Source organism: Sphaeramia orbicularis, chromosome 5, assembly GCF_902148855.1.
Source record: "Sphaeramia orbicularis chromosome 5, fSphaOr1.1, whole genome shotgun sequence".
Lineage (NCBI taxonomy): Eukaryota > Metazoa > Chordata > Actinopteri > Kurtiformes > Apogonidae > Sphaeramia > Sphaeramia orbicularis.
This window is the reverse complement of record NC_043961.1, coordinates 31,963,873-31,979,021: the sequence shown is the minus strand read 5'-3', so window position 1 is coordinate 31,979,021 and position 15,149 is coordinate 31,963,873. Positions and strand designations below refer to the sequence as shown.

General features: G+C 36.7%; 2 protein-coding genes across 6 annotated transcripts; both read right to left on the bottom strand.

Moving 5' to 3' along the window:
* Nucleotides 1-328: 328 nt before the first annotated feature.
* abhd14a (abhydrolase domain containing 14A) lies at nucleotides 329-5,009 on the bottom strand. 2 transcript variants are annotated; one of them, XM_030133592.1, is made up of 5 exons: nucleotides 4,896-5,009; nucleotides 3,731-4,026; nucleotides 3,389-3,504; nucleotides 2,319-2,554; nucleotides 329-1,391 (listed from the first exon to the last, which is right to left on the bottom strand). In XM_030133592.1, exons 2-5 carry the CDS (start codon nucleotides 3,991-3,993, stop codon nucleotides 1,191-1,193), a joined length of 816 nt encoding a protein of 271 aa, XP_029989452.1. In that variant the 5' UTR covers nucleotides 3,994-4,026; nucleotides 4,896-5,009; the 3' UTR covers nucleotides 329-1,190. The 2 variants fall into 2 exon arrangements, with proteins under 2 accessions (XP_029989452.1, XP_029989451.1); XM_030133591.1 differs by having other exon boundaries at nucleotides 3,731-4,020; nucleotides 4,679-4,999.
* A 1,358-nt stretch (nucleotides 5,010-6,367) lies between these two features.
* On the bottom strand, nucleotides 6,368-13,669 carry hyal2b (hyaluronidase 2b). 4 transcript variants are annotated; one of them, XM_030133585.1, is made up of 4 exons: nucleotides 13,530-13,669; nucleotides 11,008-11,969; nucleotides 9,818-9,907; nucleotides 6,368-9,743 (listed from the first exon to the last, which is right to left on the bottom strand). In XM_030133585.1, exons 2-4 carry the CDS (start codon nucleotides 11,947-11,949, stop codon nucleotides 9,354-9,356), a joined length of 1,422 nt encoding a protein of 473 aa, XP_029989445.1. In that variant the 5' UTR covers nucleotides 11,950-11,969; nucleotides 13,530-13,669; the 3' UTR covers nucleotides 6,368-9,353. The 4 variants fall into 4 exon arrangements, with proteins under 4 accessions (XP_029989445.1, XP_029989443.1, XP_029989444.1 ...); XM_030133583.1 differs by lacking the exon at nucleotides 13,530-13,669 and adding an exon at nucleotides 12,405-12,769; XM_030133584.1 differs by lacking the exon at nucleotides 13,530-13,669 and adding an exon at nucleotides 12,571-12,769.
* Nucleotides 13,670-15,149: the final 1,480 nt, after the last annotated feature.

Sequence of the window (15,149 nt, the reverse complement as noted above, 5' to 3'; positions counted from 1 at the left end):
GTCAGAATTTGTAATTTGCATTCTACCATGTGCTCAGTCCTTGGGGTGGGGGGTTCCCTACACACATAACTTGGAAAGACAAAACACACAAGATGAATGATGAAAACCTGTCTCATTTTATCCAGTACATTTGGGCACATAGTATGAAACCCGCTGTGTAAGAATATAATGTTGCAATGCAAATTTACAACAGGTCTTGACATCAGGTTTGCATTTCATGTGGAGATCTTTATGTTTTTAATATTCACTGTGCAACAGTTCCTGCATTCACAAATACATTATCACAAAACTCATGTCTACACAAAAAGGATGCGGACACTGACAATCAGTAGCTCTTAAATAAACTGGATAGCTTTTATTTTAATCTCTGGCAAAAAAAAAAAAAAAAAAAAAACAACAAAAAAACAGAACGTTTGTGATGTTGTCATTATGAGCCACAACAGCAACTTGTAATTTGGCCAAAATATCCTTTACTTCCCAATACTTGGCACAAAAACATTCAAAACACAGCATTTTGTTTTTATATTAAGCTATGCATATACCATATCTTATTATAAGCTTATTTTTGCACGATTGTCCAAACGTATTGCAAATATATTACATTACTCTTTCATTATTATATACAGAAAGTGGACCTGTTTTTATCATTTCCATATGGTCCATACATTTATACATTTTTTATTGCAGTGTCCATCACTTCTGTTTGCTTTTTGCTCAGTAGAGCATATTTTGTTGGAGGCTGGTATGGTTACCAGATCTTAACACGTAAACCTGTAAAATCTAAAGCAACAGAAGCAACTTAAACTCAGACACATGCTACGTTTATACAATAAATGCATATTTACAGTAACATACATGTCACCTACAAAAATGGTAACCATTAAATAACAACATTCCATGTTTTACATGCAAAAAGAGATATGGGACAGAACTCACCAGTGTAAAGTCTGAAGCTATTTTAAAAATAAGCTGAGCTGGTATATGTTTAGGTAACACTATGGAAACTGAAGTCAAATCTATTGTTTTTAACTACATGCCATGTTTCATGTTTTGAATTTCATTTCCATGCCGATGCTTTTTGCTTCAGGTGATGACAACAAAAGAAAAATTCTAATCTTTTGGAAAATTTTCACAAAAAACAAAAACACAAATTAGACATGTGATTCTCCTCCTTTTTCACACATCTTTTCTCATTCTTGTCTTTCTTCTCTCTTCAATTTGCTGAGAAAGTCGATCAATCCTTGGTGAAATTCTCTGGGTTTGTCCATGTAGCAGGCATGGCGAGCTCCTTCTAGCTTCAATACTGAGTGATTTGGAAGTTGTATGAGGTTCTTGTGGGACTGGGCACCCAGGTTTGTGTCCAGTGCACCATACACAATCAGAGTTGGGGTCTAAAAAGTAGAAAGGGGACAGTTGGTGGATGTGTTGCTGATTCTGAAATGTGACTGCTGCACAATGCCCTGTCCACAACAATACATATATTTTCAGGTATTTTTCCCCTCTATTTTAAAAAAAATCTGTCCACATGACCTTTGTTTTACACAATATCCTCACACTACAACACAAAACCTATTGTGGTGACCTGCTACAAATGCTCAAACAAACCACTGTTTGTGGTGGACTTAAAACGGTGGACACTGTGGACCTCCAGTTAATGTTGGACACAGCAGATGCAGAGGATTTAGTTTGAAGATGAGGAACAACAATAACTTATTAACTTAAGTTTACTACACTGTTGTTTCAGTTGTCTAAGTGTATTCTTTATATTGTATAGATTTCATGTAGAAACCGATATATGTGTCCATTTTCCAAATGTGTTCATATTGACTGCAATCTACTACAGATAAGACACTGACTTATAACTGATATTTAATGTTTCAGGTACATGTTGATTATGTAAAGCAACAACAGACGTGTGCGAATTGGAGTGTGATGCAATTGTTTTCTAATTCTAGCTTTTAGCTCAACACAACATTTATGTGTGGACAACAGACCAAATCAGAGAAAAATGTTTTGGATAATATCTTTAACAGTGTGGACATGGCACTGCAGCCAACTTTTATACTGACAAATGAGATGATAATATTGAAAAACCTCCAACAAACACAGAGAAATTGGGCTCATAACCATTTTGTTGTGATAATTTGATTAATCTGGTTTGGACTCAGATTAAAGGTGCAGTTTAACAGAAAAAGAAAACCTAACTGTTATCTAGTTGCTCTGTAATTTCACACTACAAACTCTTTCATTATGTCCCCTCATGCTTCTATCTAAATACATTATACAGCACACTCACATTTCTATTTCATCTTCCTCACCTGAATATTTCGGTACTGCTGTGGTGTGTAACTTCTGGTGCCGACCGGGGCTATGGGAATAAAGCCTTGTAGCTGTGCACTGTTCTTCATGAGAAAAGGGATGGAGTAATGTCCACTCATGGAGGGGCTCAAAAGCACAGCAGCCCGGACACCCAAGGACTCCATGAACCTTGAAAGAAGTTCCACGCGACTCTGATCAGTCTTTAGAGCCTCAGAGTCTGGTGATTTTCCATAACCTCATGGAGGAAGAAGAATTGGAATAATTTTTTTTAAAGAAATGTAACAACAAATCAGATGTAGTTCATTTATTAAATTACATAAACAGCCATTCACACCAGTTTGCTTAAATGTAGTAATCTTATGCAATATTCACATTAATTTTTGATGTATTTCTGTGCTACAAATATGAGTTAAAAGCCCTAAACTGAACTGATGTGTTTTAGAAAATTATAAACCCCTTAGGTTAATGGTTCAGGGATTTACATGATGTCACCACACTGTGTATTACTCATTTACTCGTGTAAATGTAAAAAATAAAGCCTAATTTCCAGCAAAAGCATTGCACACATGCCTACTGAACATGTATGAGGGTAAGTACAATACACTCAAATAAAAAAAAATAAAAAAAACTTTATTTCTTTTGGGCACAGGAAATATTCCTGCTCTTTATCTCCAGTTAAAGAAAGTCGACATTAAGATGCTGTTTTTGTTTTCAGCCACAAGAGTGCACTGTCAGCTCGTCCAATAACACCCTGATATGGCAAGGGTTATAACCAGTATAATATAATTTTCTTTTTAAAATACCAACAGTGGTCAGATGTTATGTGAGCAAATCTAATAACCGCTTCATTTAAAACTTACATATATAATCCACGTATAATGTAATTTTAGCAGATTTAGTAGTCTCAGGGGATGAATTTGTCTGTAATTCAAGTCATTCCTGTTCGGTATTTTTCACATCTAATTAATCCAATAAGTTGGTAAACTAAAATATATTATGTAGTTTACAGGGATATAAATATTATAGTCCATACAAAACAATTAGAGTTGATTACAAACTTCAGTTCTACCTGGAAGGTCCATGGCTAAGGCCTGATATCCATTAGTTGCCAGAATAGCCATTGTACCAAGCTCTTCCCAGGTTTTGGATGTGAAGGCCTGACCATGCAGAAGAACCACTTGCAACCTGAACAAAGAAATAACGTTGTTTTTGTATCCGACATCCTAAAAGTACATTTAACAGGTTTTATAAGCAACGCAGAACTGTAAGACAGTGATGAGCGAGCAGAACTGGCTGTAAATAATTGTGCTGACACACTGTCTTTTCCCCCTCTCAGTTCATTTAGATCAGAGGGAAATTAACACAACACACATTAGAGCACCCTGAAAAGTTATAGTTAGTAACATCTTACCATGGCAATTTTTGTCGGCCAGCTCTGTCAACAGGTAAAGCCTCTCTGAAAAAGAGAGGAGGGTCCCCTGGTAGCTGCCCTGTGCGAATAGACACATTGAGGGTTGGAAGTGGAGGTGGAGGGGTGGCCATCAGCCCCATTCTTTGCGCTTCGAGGGATGGTTCCATGCTGCCCTGGCGAATGGACGGCAGCAGCAGGTAGAGGAGTACTGTGGCCAACAAAACCAGGCCCAGAACAACAAGACGATTGCGCAAGAAATTCATTTCACGAGGATGAAATACCTGGGAACACTGACAGACAACACATTGTCTTAGAGCCCATCATATAGTAGACTATATTCCTATAACATTTCTTTGTGTATGTTAAAGTTACAGTTGGTCATTTAACTATCAATGAGTTATCTAATCTGGATGAATGACTTCATAATACCTTCAGATAATAAGGACAAGGCCTGTAGATTTTATTCACTTAAATTGAAAGCACATTAAAAAAAAAAAAAAAAAAAAAAAAAAAAAAAAGATGTTTGGGAAAATATGAAGAGAAGGACTGAAACAAACAAAAGCTGCCTTTTTGTTGTTCATATGGAAGCTAGACTCATTTCATTTTCTGTGTGTTGCTTGCAAATACAAGGTAAAGACTTCTCTTTACACTTTGACCACTGGTATAAAACAGTAGCTATACACACAGAGCCTGTTGAACACCAGCTCAGTGTCAACTGGTGAAATATGATGTGACTCAGTACAGAGATAGACGGTCATTAAGAGGCAAAAAATGAGGTTTTAGATGACAATAAAAATCTTAAATATTTCAAGGTGGCCTTCATCATAAATCCAAAGGGGTAAGGAAGCTGTAGCTAGCTCCTAAGTCGTAAGTTCACTAGCTAAATCTCTGCGACAATGTCTGAGACAAGATACTGTTGTCAAAACGCATCACCAGAGAACAACATACCGAAACACAGGAGATAATTGCTGGACACGTTCACTGAGAGGTGGAGGAGGAGGAGAAGGAGGAGGAGGAGGAGGACGTCTGCTTAATCGTCATGTCTTCTGCATTGCTGTTAGCTACAGCTGAGAAAGGATTAGCTCGATGCTGGTATTAGCTAGCAATTCACACCATCTGGAAAAAAGTATGTCGTTAAGATAACTGAAACATGTTTTAAATGACAAGAAACTATCCGAACATCACAGAATGCAACAAAACTCTAATGGAGATTATTTCTGTTATGTATACGATGTTTAAGCCGTTCGTTCCTGCCGGGATGCTTAAGAGGTTGCACATAACAACACCATGATACGTCACTTCCTGTAGAAGTTAGAAATTACATGTTGAATGTGACTTTTTCCTACAAATTGCAGACGTTAATTCTTATGTATTAGACTAAACGCACACATTATGATGGCTAATGTAAATAGGGAGCATTAAACGGTTTCTCCGTGTTTCACCTAACACAATCACTTTAAATTTTTAATTATTTCTTTAAATAATTATACAGCCAACCTGCTCAGGTTAACCCTTAAGGACTGCATCTGACACAATTTTCATTCTTCGTTTTTTCATTTTTCTTCAGTTGTGGTTGTGTTCATGTATATATGACATGCCTTTGGGCAAGATTGTTTTTATTTTATCTACTTATTTCCAGCTCACCTCCTACAGTACGTCTAAAATACACCACGTACAAGGAAAAGTTACACTGATACTGTCCAGTGGAGGAAACAAAGTGGTATTGGAACCCATTCAAATCAGTGTATAGACGAAGAGCACATTTTTGTGCTCAGCAGTATGAGTATGACGCACAAAATATAATAATGTATAAAAATCAATGTCATTACTAATCATTGACATATAACAGGCTGTAACAATTCAACACAAAAAAATTCTTTGCATGTAGTACATAGAAAATAATTCATATTTTCTGTTTCTTTCATCTGCAAACATTGTGGCATCTTGACAAAATCCTGGCATTGGATATCAGTTATTAAGTAATATGTAGGTGAAAAAAATTATCACGATGAAAGTCGAATACAATATTAACCCTTTATCGAACAAAGGACTATTTTTGGTAATTTCTGCACACATTACAAGACAGTGACAGCAACAGTTACAGTGAGGACAGTGAGGCAACAATCTCAGGTCCAATGTGGTCTACAGGGTCTGTAAGGTCCACCTCTGCATGAACAATGAGTGTAACTGCTTTGTTTGGTACCATGAAGTCATGGTACTAATGTAAGGAATGATGTTCAAAGGGATAATGTGGATGTGGACAGGTGTCTGGATCAGCTCTTATGTTGGTGTAATGTTCTAAAATTCTAAAATAAATTTCCCTTTCACCTTACATGTGTTTTTCTTGTATTTTTTTTTTTTTTTAATATTTACTTCATGTAATTTATTTTTTGGCCACTTATGGGTAAGGAACCCAATATAGTCTTGTTAGGTCCTCCAATAACACATTAATGTTGAAAATGTGAATTTCAGAGTATTTCTATGAGTGCCCTATAAAGGGTTAATACATATTTTTCACAGCTTGACCTCCTGTGATTAAAACAAGAACGAGTGTTAGGGGTTTAGGAAATTGACTTAACACCAAGATCTATTAAGCTATATGGAGAAGAGGGCTCACATTTAAGAAACACTCAGGGAGACATTTCAATTCTTCATTTAATATTAAAAATTTCAGATATTAAAAGTAAATAAGAAATATTTTTAGATACAAATCGTCAAAATACTTTTTAGCATTGGTTTCAGATGAAACAATACACTGACAACACAAAGCTTTTAAATTAATGAATTTACTTTGTTACAGTGAGCCACATCTGTTGCAAAGGTGAGAGGTGAAGTTTTACAAAAAAAAAAACAAAAACACACTATTCAGTCTGAAGAAATTTGCTGGTTGAAAAGGGCATCATGTTAAAAAAAAACATGCATTCACTCTGCCACACAGCTCTGCTTTTGCCTTAAGTAGTATACTGTGGATGTATGTTTCCTGGCACAAACATGGAATTACAGCACTTCGTTGTCATTTGTGAAATCTTTACTCTAAGCAAAAAACATTGGACGCTCCTTCTCTACTACAACCTTTGGTTGAATCTAGTGAACGTGAAACAGTCTTGGCTCGGACACAACATGATATTTAAAGACAATAATAAGTCACACCAAACCTCACGTTATCTATAACGTGACTGAGGCCAAGAGAGGTAAAATATCCATTCGTCCATCTCTTTTACAGACAAAATTCACAGTGGAAAATATCTTAACAAAACAAAAACAATAAAAATATCATAACATACTGCATATAAGGCTTTTCATTGTAGAATAAGGTCATATCCAGCTCAACAGAGAAGTAAAGTGCAGAATAACATGACGTTTGCAGCAATAATAAAAGGCCAATTCCAGTACCATGTGTCTGATTCTAGCGTATTTACTTAATGAGAAAAAAAAAAAAAAAATCCACAACCTACAGCTAGCACCCCAACGAATTTTAGGAGGCTAAATACTGAATAAATATGGAGTCTACCTACCTAAATATGAAACTTATTTGTAAAATTGCTCAGCTAGCTTCCGCCTAATTAATATTATGTAAATAGAGCAACAGTACTTCCTAATCTATCAACATAGCGCTGCTGGCAGGAAACACAAACACAGTGTAAGCATGTCAATCTGCTCACTGAAAAATCTGATGGCTGTCTGGAGAACACAATCATACTATACCAGGACAATATTAATAAGATATTGCTACTTCGCCAAAGATCTGTTAACAAGAAGTCAGCCAATGTAATTTTTCTTATGAAAAAACAAGAATTGAAAATAATCCCTTAAATTCAGTTACTAAATATGTTTAACTTGCAAAAAAAATACTTGTGAGCACTGTCTGGTGGATTCATAAATATTAATAGTGTTAATGTTCATCTAGGGTGTACCCCGCCTCAGCCCCCGGCAGCTGGGATGTCCTCCAGCATCCCCATAACCCTCTCAAGGACTAAGTGGTTTAGAAAATGAATGAATGGTGCCAGTCATATTCATTTTTAATTACCTCAGAAATGCTTCTGCATCTCTGAGAGAGGTTCTTGAAAATGAAAGCTGAAATTTACAAATGATTTGTGCTACCATAAACTAAACATATATGCATTTATCCAGCCTGTCCAAAAAAAGCCTATAATATAATAGCACTGCTTCAATCTGGACTCATCAGACCACATGACCTTCCTCCATTAAAACACAGTCCATTCTTTACATTCTCTATCAGACTGGTAGTTGTTTAAGAAATGAGAAACTACTCACTGCATTGGTTAGAGTTTAAGGTTTTAAGAACTTGTTTCCTGCTGAAATATATCAATCCCTGCAGTAACTGTCAAAAAGAAGGACGTGAACTATTTCCTAAGTGAAATACAGACGGGGACTTTTCTGGCCAGGCTGCATGTGTGTGTATATGTATGTATGTATATGTATGTATGCATACAGAGAGATTTATATAGCTGATGTTCCATTCTAACATCATTGGTGGGTCTTTAATGATATATATTAATAATGTTAGTACCTGACTGACCCTGTGTTCTATTTAACAGGAACCAAAATCAGCAATGGTAACATTATCTCACTGCTGACATTTATTCATGTGAACTTCATTAATTCATATCATCTGTATCTAACAGATGACAACTTTTACTGTATCAGTGTAGCATTTATGTTCATATATTTAAAAAAAATAATAATTAAGAAAAAAAAACAACGGCCATTAGGATTTACTATTACAATAGAGTATCTGCCCTATCATAGGGCTGAGATGAACACTGTTATAGAAAACTCAATTATTTAAAACAAACAGCACATAGCCCCACTAAGGCACATTTCTTAAAATGAAACAGGTCCAGCCATGTTGTTTCTATACAACAAAGATGAGTATTTAAGGCTGCATTTTTCAGTATTTCTCATAAAGCAAGTTTGATTTTTGTCATAAGGGTAAACACCATAACAGCCACTTGCACATGTACACTACAATAGTGGGTTTCAACAGCAATATGCAAAGGAATAACACTACTTTTACACCATGAGGCGTTTTTTTTGTTTATTTATTTTTAACCTCCTGCTGTTTGTGTCATAGGTCCTGATACAAAAAAGATAAATTAAAAAACCTTCTAGATTAAGCGGTCTCTTAACATTAAACATTTTATCTTCAACGCTCTTGTAGTGATATATAATCCTTCAGAAAGAGGAGTGGTGGTAATTAAATTAGAACAAAGCTCATAAAAACCATCAAGATATAGTTCTGACTTCTATTTTGCATTTACAATGTACTTACTATTGTTTTTGTACCATTATGCTGTTACATTTGGCTGTACAACAAATTGCACACCAATAAAGATATTATTTGTTATTGTTTTTCCATAAATTGATGACCAGAAATAAAAATTCTTATCTCCTATTCAGGTGTTTCAGCAGGATATCAGATGTGCACGTTTGGTTGTTGCTGGGATGACAATTTCAATACTAACTGCTTCTTGTGTGAGCTGCTGTCATTGCCTCAAAATCACTCATTTTTGGGAGACTGTAGCCCACTTATTTTGAGCAGTTTCAACTGTGCATTTTAAAGCTGGCAGAGACAGCAAATACTTTGGCTTTCTCAGTTTCCTCAGTGTAGCAGAGTGAGGAGTCCTAGAGGGAGTAAAAGGCAAAGGTGCCAGGCTCCCAGCACAGAGGAGGCTCTATTCAGGCCTTTTTCTCTCTGAGCGCAGGCCTCACCCTTGTACCCACTGTAACACTGGCACTGGAAATGTGTGCGGAACAGAGCCAGCTCAGCTTTCCCTGGTGCTCCAGTAACCTTCAATTGGCCACCCTGACTGGTGATGCTGTGAGTTGAAGGGCTGAGATGCAGGTATACATCGCTGTCTTGTATTCTGCGCAGGCAGCGGCCATGGGATTTACACAGCACCTGACTGCACTGTACTGCTGCTGTTGATACATTGAGCAGGTAGATTCCCAGTGGGCCCTGAAGATACTGATTCATGGTGGAGCAGCTGGCCTGTGGGAGAGAAAAATAGTTAATCCAAAACCTGTGAAAGTATTTGGAAACAGAGTGGATGACATAGCACTTACGCTGTTGCTTGCATAGGAAGTGTCCCCCCAGAAGATTACACCCGCTGCTCCAAGAGCGACACTCTCACCAATAGTGGAAACCAGATCCATCTACAAAACATTTCCCAGACATGTCACGTGTACTGCAAAATTACTTTAGATACATTACTTGACTACATTTTTATTCCTCTCACACATATATTTTCAAGGACAATATCCTTTTAAAAGCAACACTAAAATGTGTACATTAAGATAAAATTAAGCCTTTACAATAATAAATGTAATGTTTAATTGCATTTTAATGTAATTTTGTATTTTATTAATATCAGAGTTATTTTAGTGTGCTATGTTGATTTCATATGAACTACTCACACACATAAACACTGCACATATACACAAATAAACACATTTAATTTCCAGCAGCAATGTATGGTCTCCTGATATAGGAGACCTGCCACCCAGGTGTATAAAATAAATCCAACCCTGAAGTTCAGTGTCCTTAAGCACTTACACTGATCTGACACAACTAAATAGTGTGAAACAAACCAAAACAAAACAAGAGACCAATTACTACTTCCGCATTGAAACCATGTAGAAAACCTCTGGAATGTCATCCAGAGGGAGAGGGATGGTCACAATCTATCAAACAAAGCTGAACCACTTTTTTTTTTGCATAAAGCAAACACAGCGATGCAGAAGAAGAGTGGAGACCACGGCAGGACACATGGATGTTGTGAATAAATATCAGGGTTATTCCACATATTGACTTCTGAATTATTACTATGTTAAAATATCAGTATTGACTATGAAGTTGTTTCCTCTGAGGTCTAAAAATACTGTGTTTTTGTTATCTTGGAAATTTGTGGTTTTCTTCAAATTAACAATAAGTTTTTAGTTGAAACCAGAAGCAAATGTTGTCAGTGGTCTTGAATAAACAAAATACATTAAAACCAGGTGTCTCACTTTATTCCCATAAGCATATTTGTCTTTCTTTTTAAACTTAGCCTAATCTTTGGACCCTTAAAGTAGTGCAGAAGGGATGGCCGTTTGTATCAGTCATTAAACTGATACAATCAAATTTGTTTTGTGATGGTAACTGTCATTGTTTTTGACACAGACTCTTTAATAATTCAATACTCTAATTGTCTAATTGTAGTGACAAAAGTGTGAACAAAAATGTGCTTGTATAATTTATTCTGTGATTAACTAACCTCAGTGAGGAGGGTCATCTGACTAATGTAAGTGGGCCTGGTATACACAAAAACTGGACGTGCTAATCCATCTCCAACAGATGCCAGACGCATTGCCTCCTTCACTCGGTTTCGAACAAACAGGCGTCCATACTTTGTAGATCGAAGAACAGAGCCTATGTAAACAGAGGGGAACAGTGCAGTGCATTCTATCCACAGCCAGTTAAGTTGGTCATTGCGGTCTGTCTCCACAGCAGGGCAGCGGCCTGTGTAGCCATCCAGGCCATTCCTGTAATCATGGTTATAACAATCTGGAAACAGGTAGAAGCCCCACAGTTGGTTTGGCCTCAAATGTTTGGCAAGTTTTAGAGTATCCAACATGAATTTGCGAGCAGATAGCTCAAACTCCTGCTGTGCAACTTTTGCAACTTGTTCTGGGCTCCAGTTAGGGTTCTTTTGGGCCACCATTTCCCGAGATTTATTTCGATAGATATCTTTAATATCCCAGTTTCTGATCCACAGTGGACGCCATTCCTCCCAGTCGATAACTGCCAACCCTTTTGCATCAGGCTCACGAATATATTTTTCCACACCTTCAGGCATCTTCTCATAGTGTTGAGTGAATCTGGCCAGCTGTGGTAGGCCTCCATTGATAGCAGTACCACTACGCTCGTAAAAGGGATACAACCCAAGGCGCTCCTTATAAAAAATCGTGAGATTCTGCCGAACAAACCCCTCATTGGGGGATGCAACAATATCAAACTGGTCCAAGGACAATGCCACACGGTGGCGTGGGGTACACTCCTGTGTTGGAGCATTCCAGGCAAGAAGAACTGGCTTCTGAGAATATAATGGCCATCTTGTCTGCTTTACGTCTGCTGAACACAATACTGTCCATGAACAGAGCAGAGTCAGAAGCCACCAGGACAGCTCCACAGCTGTGGTGTGAAATACACCCTCCATGAATGCTCACCGTCTCTCCTCTAGAGAAAACAAAGAAATTAGTTAATTAATTATAGGGAGCAATAAACAAGAGGAATTCCTTTAACATGGTGTAAATATCTTAAATGTTGTGTTCTACTATGCAAATGTTTGATAAGACTTTAAAGCACTAGGCTGATGGTCCTCAGGGTGCAGTCACTGTATCAGCTCTATCAAACAGGTAGACACTACCTTGACAATAAGGTGATGGATACTGTTATGTAACTTTACAAGTGTCCATGTACGCTCGATGTAGGTTTTAGTTTCTCTTAATTAGCAGTGGTAACATGTTACCAATATTACCAAATAGGGTAAAAAGTGTGAACTTCCCATTTTAGACACCGACTGAGTCACTTAGATTAGGAAAGAGTTTGTGGTAAAATCGTTAAATGTTAACCCGGACATGTTTTAACGTCACAGACAGTGAAAACATTTACCTTTAACATTAGCTAAGCAGTAGCTACTATTCTCCGAGATTAGCTACCTTAAAACTTCCTGTCTTCATGAATAAAAGCAGCATCACTAGTTTCATTGAATCTGACAGTCGTGCTAACTTAGCTAACGTATTCTTTCTCTTTTCTTTGCAGTCGAACCTGTTCCGACGTGGATGAAGCTGAAGACAAGGCTGTAGGCGACTCATGAAACCGATCGGATAAATAACTTTTCCACCGCCCTGCCATGTGATAACAGTGAGATTCCTATTAAACCATGTTGGTGATTTACAAGTGGCTACTAGCTGATACGGTACCACCAACTACGATAGAAAACGATGACGGTTGTGAAATGTTAAGCAACAAAGGTCCGGAAATTTCAGTCCAGACTAAGGGGGTGATAAATGTATGACGGTTGAATTTTTTCCAGTTTATTTGTCTTTCATCGCATGTATTGTAATACATTTTACTAAAAAACAGTATTATTGATTTATTTAGTATGAACATAACCCAGAGTGGCGTAAATTTGCTATAAATGTAATATTTTATTACCGTTCACCCCTTGGTTGAAGTGACCAAATAGTCCCCTCCAACTTCTGGTCTCTACTTTCATTCAATAGAATATGAAACAGATTATATTGTGGTTTTTAACGAATGGCACCAATGGAAGAGAGGAATTTTGTGTGTATTTCTCACATATTAACAAAAGTAGCGACAAACACTAAAATATGAACTAAACTTAAAGAACTGTATGATTAGGTCAGTTGGTCAGGTCCATAACTGCAAATATTCAGTGCCAAAAAAAAAAGAGCCTAAGATAATGTGTTCTTAAAAGATTATATTATTTGTCATAATAAACATGCCTCTCATAAGTACAAAGACACTGGCCTTACTTTGTTTTTCCTTTTCTGTTACTGTGTTAAAGACTGAACTGAACCAGCAAACACCACATTAGGAATCATGAGCAGGATTTTACTTCCCATCATCATAACCTTAGACTTAAGTGTGATGCTATTAAAAAAAAAAAAAAAAAAATCAAGGAAGAAAAAAATCTGTAATTGTTTTAAATTTTAAGAGCTAAACAAACCTACAAATTCTTGATGAGATCAGACATATCTTTCAGCCACTTACCTGTGATTTTCTAACAGATGTTAAAAATAAAAGTTTAGGATCTGAAAGCATTCAGGTCAGGTTTGAAAATATTTTCTCCAGGTGAAACCAGATGTTCATTCAGTTGACATCATGTATTTAAGTATCCAGCAGACTCCACCTCCAGTAGTCATCTATCTTAAGCTGACACGTGCATAAAAAAAATCTTGCTTGAAGAGTTTTCCTTTTTATAAGAGAGGAAGCGGTAACATGCAGCCTTCTATGCTTTTACAGACTGATCTAAAAATACATTAAAATGCATCTTTCAAAGTTTCTGTATGACTCATTCAGCCCTGCTATAATATATTTTTAGTCATGTTCATTCAAAACTTGATGTTGATTGCATCTACCAGATTTAATTATAAGCCATTAAAGAAAATGCACAAGTAAATCAGGACAAGACGCTTCTTTTCAGTCATGTAGAACAAATGTGCTGTATCATTTTGGCATAAATTTTGTGATGGACAACCATTCAGTTTTTGTCTTTTTATATTTTGAAATTTTTTCGTGCATGTTCAGAGTGAAGGTCAATAGGGACTAAAGCTACTTATACAGTTAACATCTGTGCCCACATCAGTGAAGTTGTAGTTTACTCTGTAGTGTAAGTCGGAAAACAAATGCCGCTTCTTTAATATTGATCACATTTTGTTGAATTATACTTGTTAATCATCACATCAAGCTTAACATCCTACACAATTTTCTTTGTAAGATGTTTTAACTGTTACAACATATGTTTTACTGTATATTTTCATTCACTGCCTTATTATATTTTTTGTCTTATTGCCTCATGACTACCGTGTATTTTCTTGTATTTCATGTCACCACAGTTGGTAAAACACATTTAATTCATGAGGAGTTGATTTTTCTAGCATTCCTCTTAATAGGTAAATAAACACCAGCCTAGAAGTTAAAATGTTCAAGTTATGTTAATAAATTGTGGATGAGCTCCTTTACCTTTTTCTGTTTAAAATATGTCCCACCTTGTACCAATGTAGTGGGATCAGAGGGTCTCCATGCAATTTACCTTGTGGCCTTGCATATTATCACAGCTTTGTTGACATAAACCACTGAAAGTAATTGTATTGGCCCATCTCCAACAGACAGAGCTGTTCCACCTCCTGCCCAGTGGTGAGTGGTGAAAAGCACTGGGCACAATAAAGTCATCTCATGGAAACAATAAAGTGAAGTGGATTTTGGCACTGCTGCCGTTATCCTTTAAGGAGAACAATATCACAGACAGCTTTGCAGAAAAACCCTTTCCCATGGAGACTCCATGGTTGACCTTCAGAGACAATCACTTCTTTCTTTCCCTTATCCTCCTCTCATTAGCCAGCACACATAGAAACCTAACCCCCCGCCAGCAATGAATTTGATTTGAATGCTGCAATTTTCTCTCTGTGTGTGTGTGTGTGTGTATATATATATATATATATATATATATATATACATATATATGTCTTCTTTCCATCTCAGGTGGAGATGACGGGATTACTTCCATTAAATCTGTAAACTGCTTTGGCCAAACATGTCTGTTATAATTTCTCAGAGGCCAGGGTAACATTCAAATCATTGTTTTGTCTGGTTTAACGGTACAAATGCTAC

Coding starts and splice junctions, on each gene's coding strand:
- abhd14a (XM_030133592.1), bottom strand. CDS start 3,993: ATGAATTTCTTGCGCAATCGTCTTGTTGTTCTGGGCCTGGTTTTGTTG. Junction 2,555..3,388: donor CTTAGCCATGGACCTTCCAG/GTAGAACTGAAG, acceptor TTCCTCCATGAG/GTTATGGAAAATCACCAGAC. Junction 1,392..2,318: donor AGCAGTACCGAAATATTCAG/GTGAGGAAGATG, acceptor TCTACTTTTTAG/ACCCCAACTCTGATTGTGTA.
- hyal2b (XM_030133585.1), bottom strand. CDS start 11,949: ATGGAGGGTGTATTTCACACCACAGCTGTGGAGCTGTCCTGGTGGCTT. Junction 9,908..11,007: donor AGATGACCCTCCTCACTGAG/GTTAGTTAATCA, acceptor AATGTTTTGTAG/ATGGATCTGGTTTCCACTAT. Junction 9,744..9,817: donor CTTCCTATGCAAGCAACAGC/GTAAGTGCTATG, acceptor TCTCTCCCACAG/GCCAGCTGCTCCACCATGAA.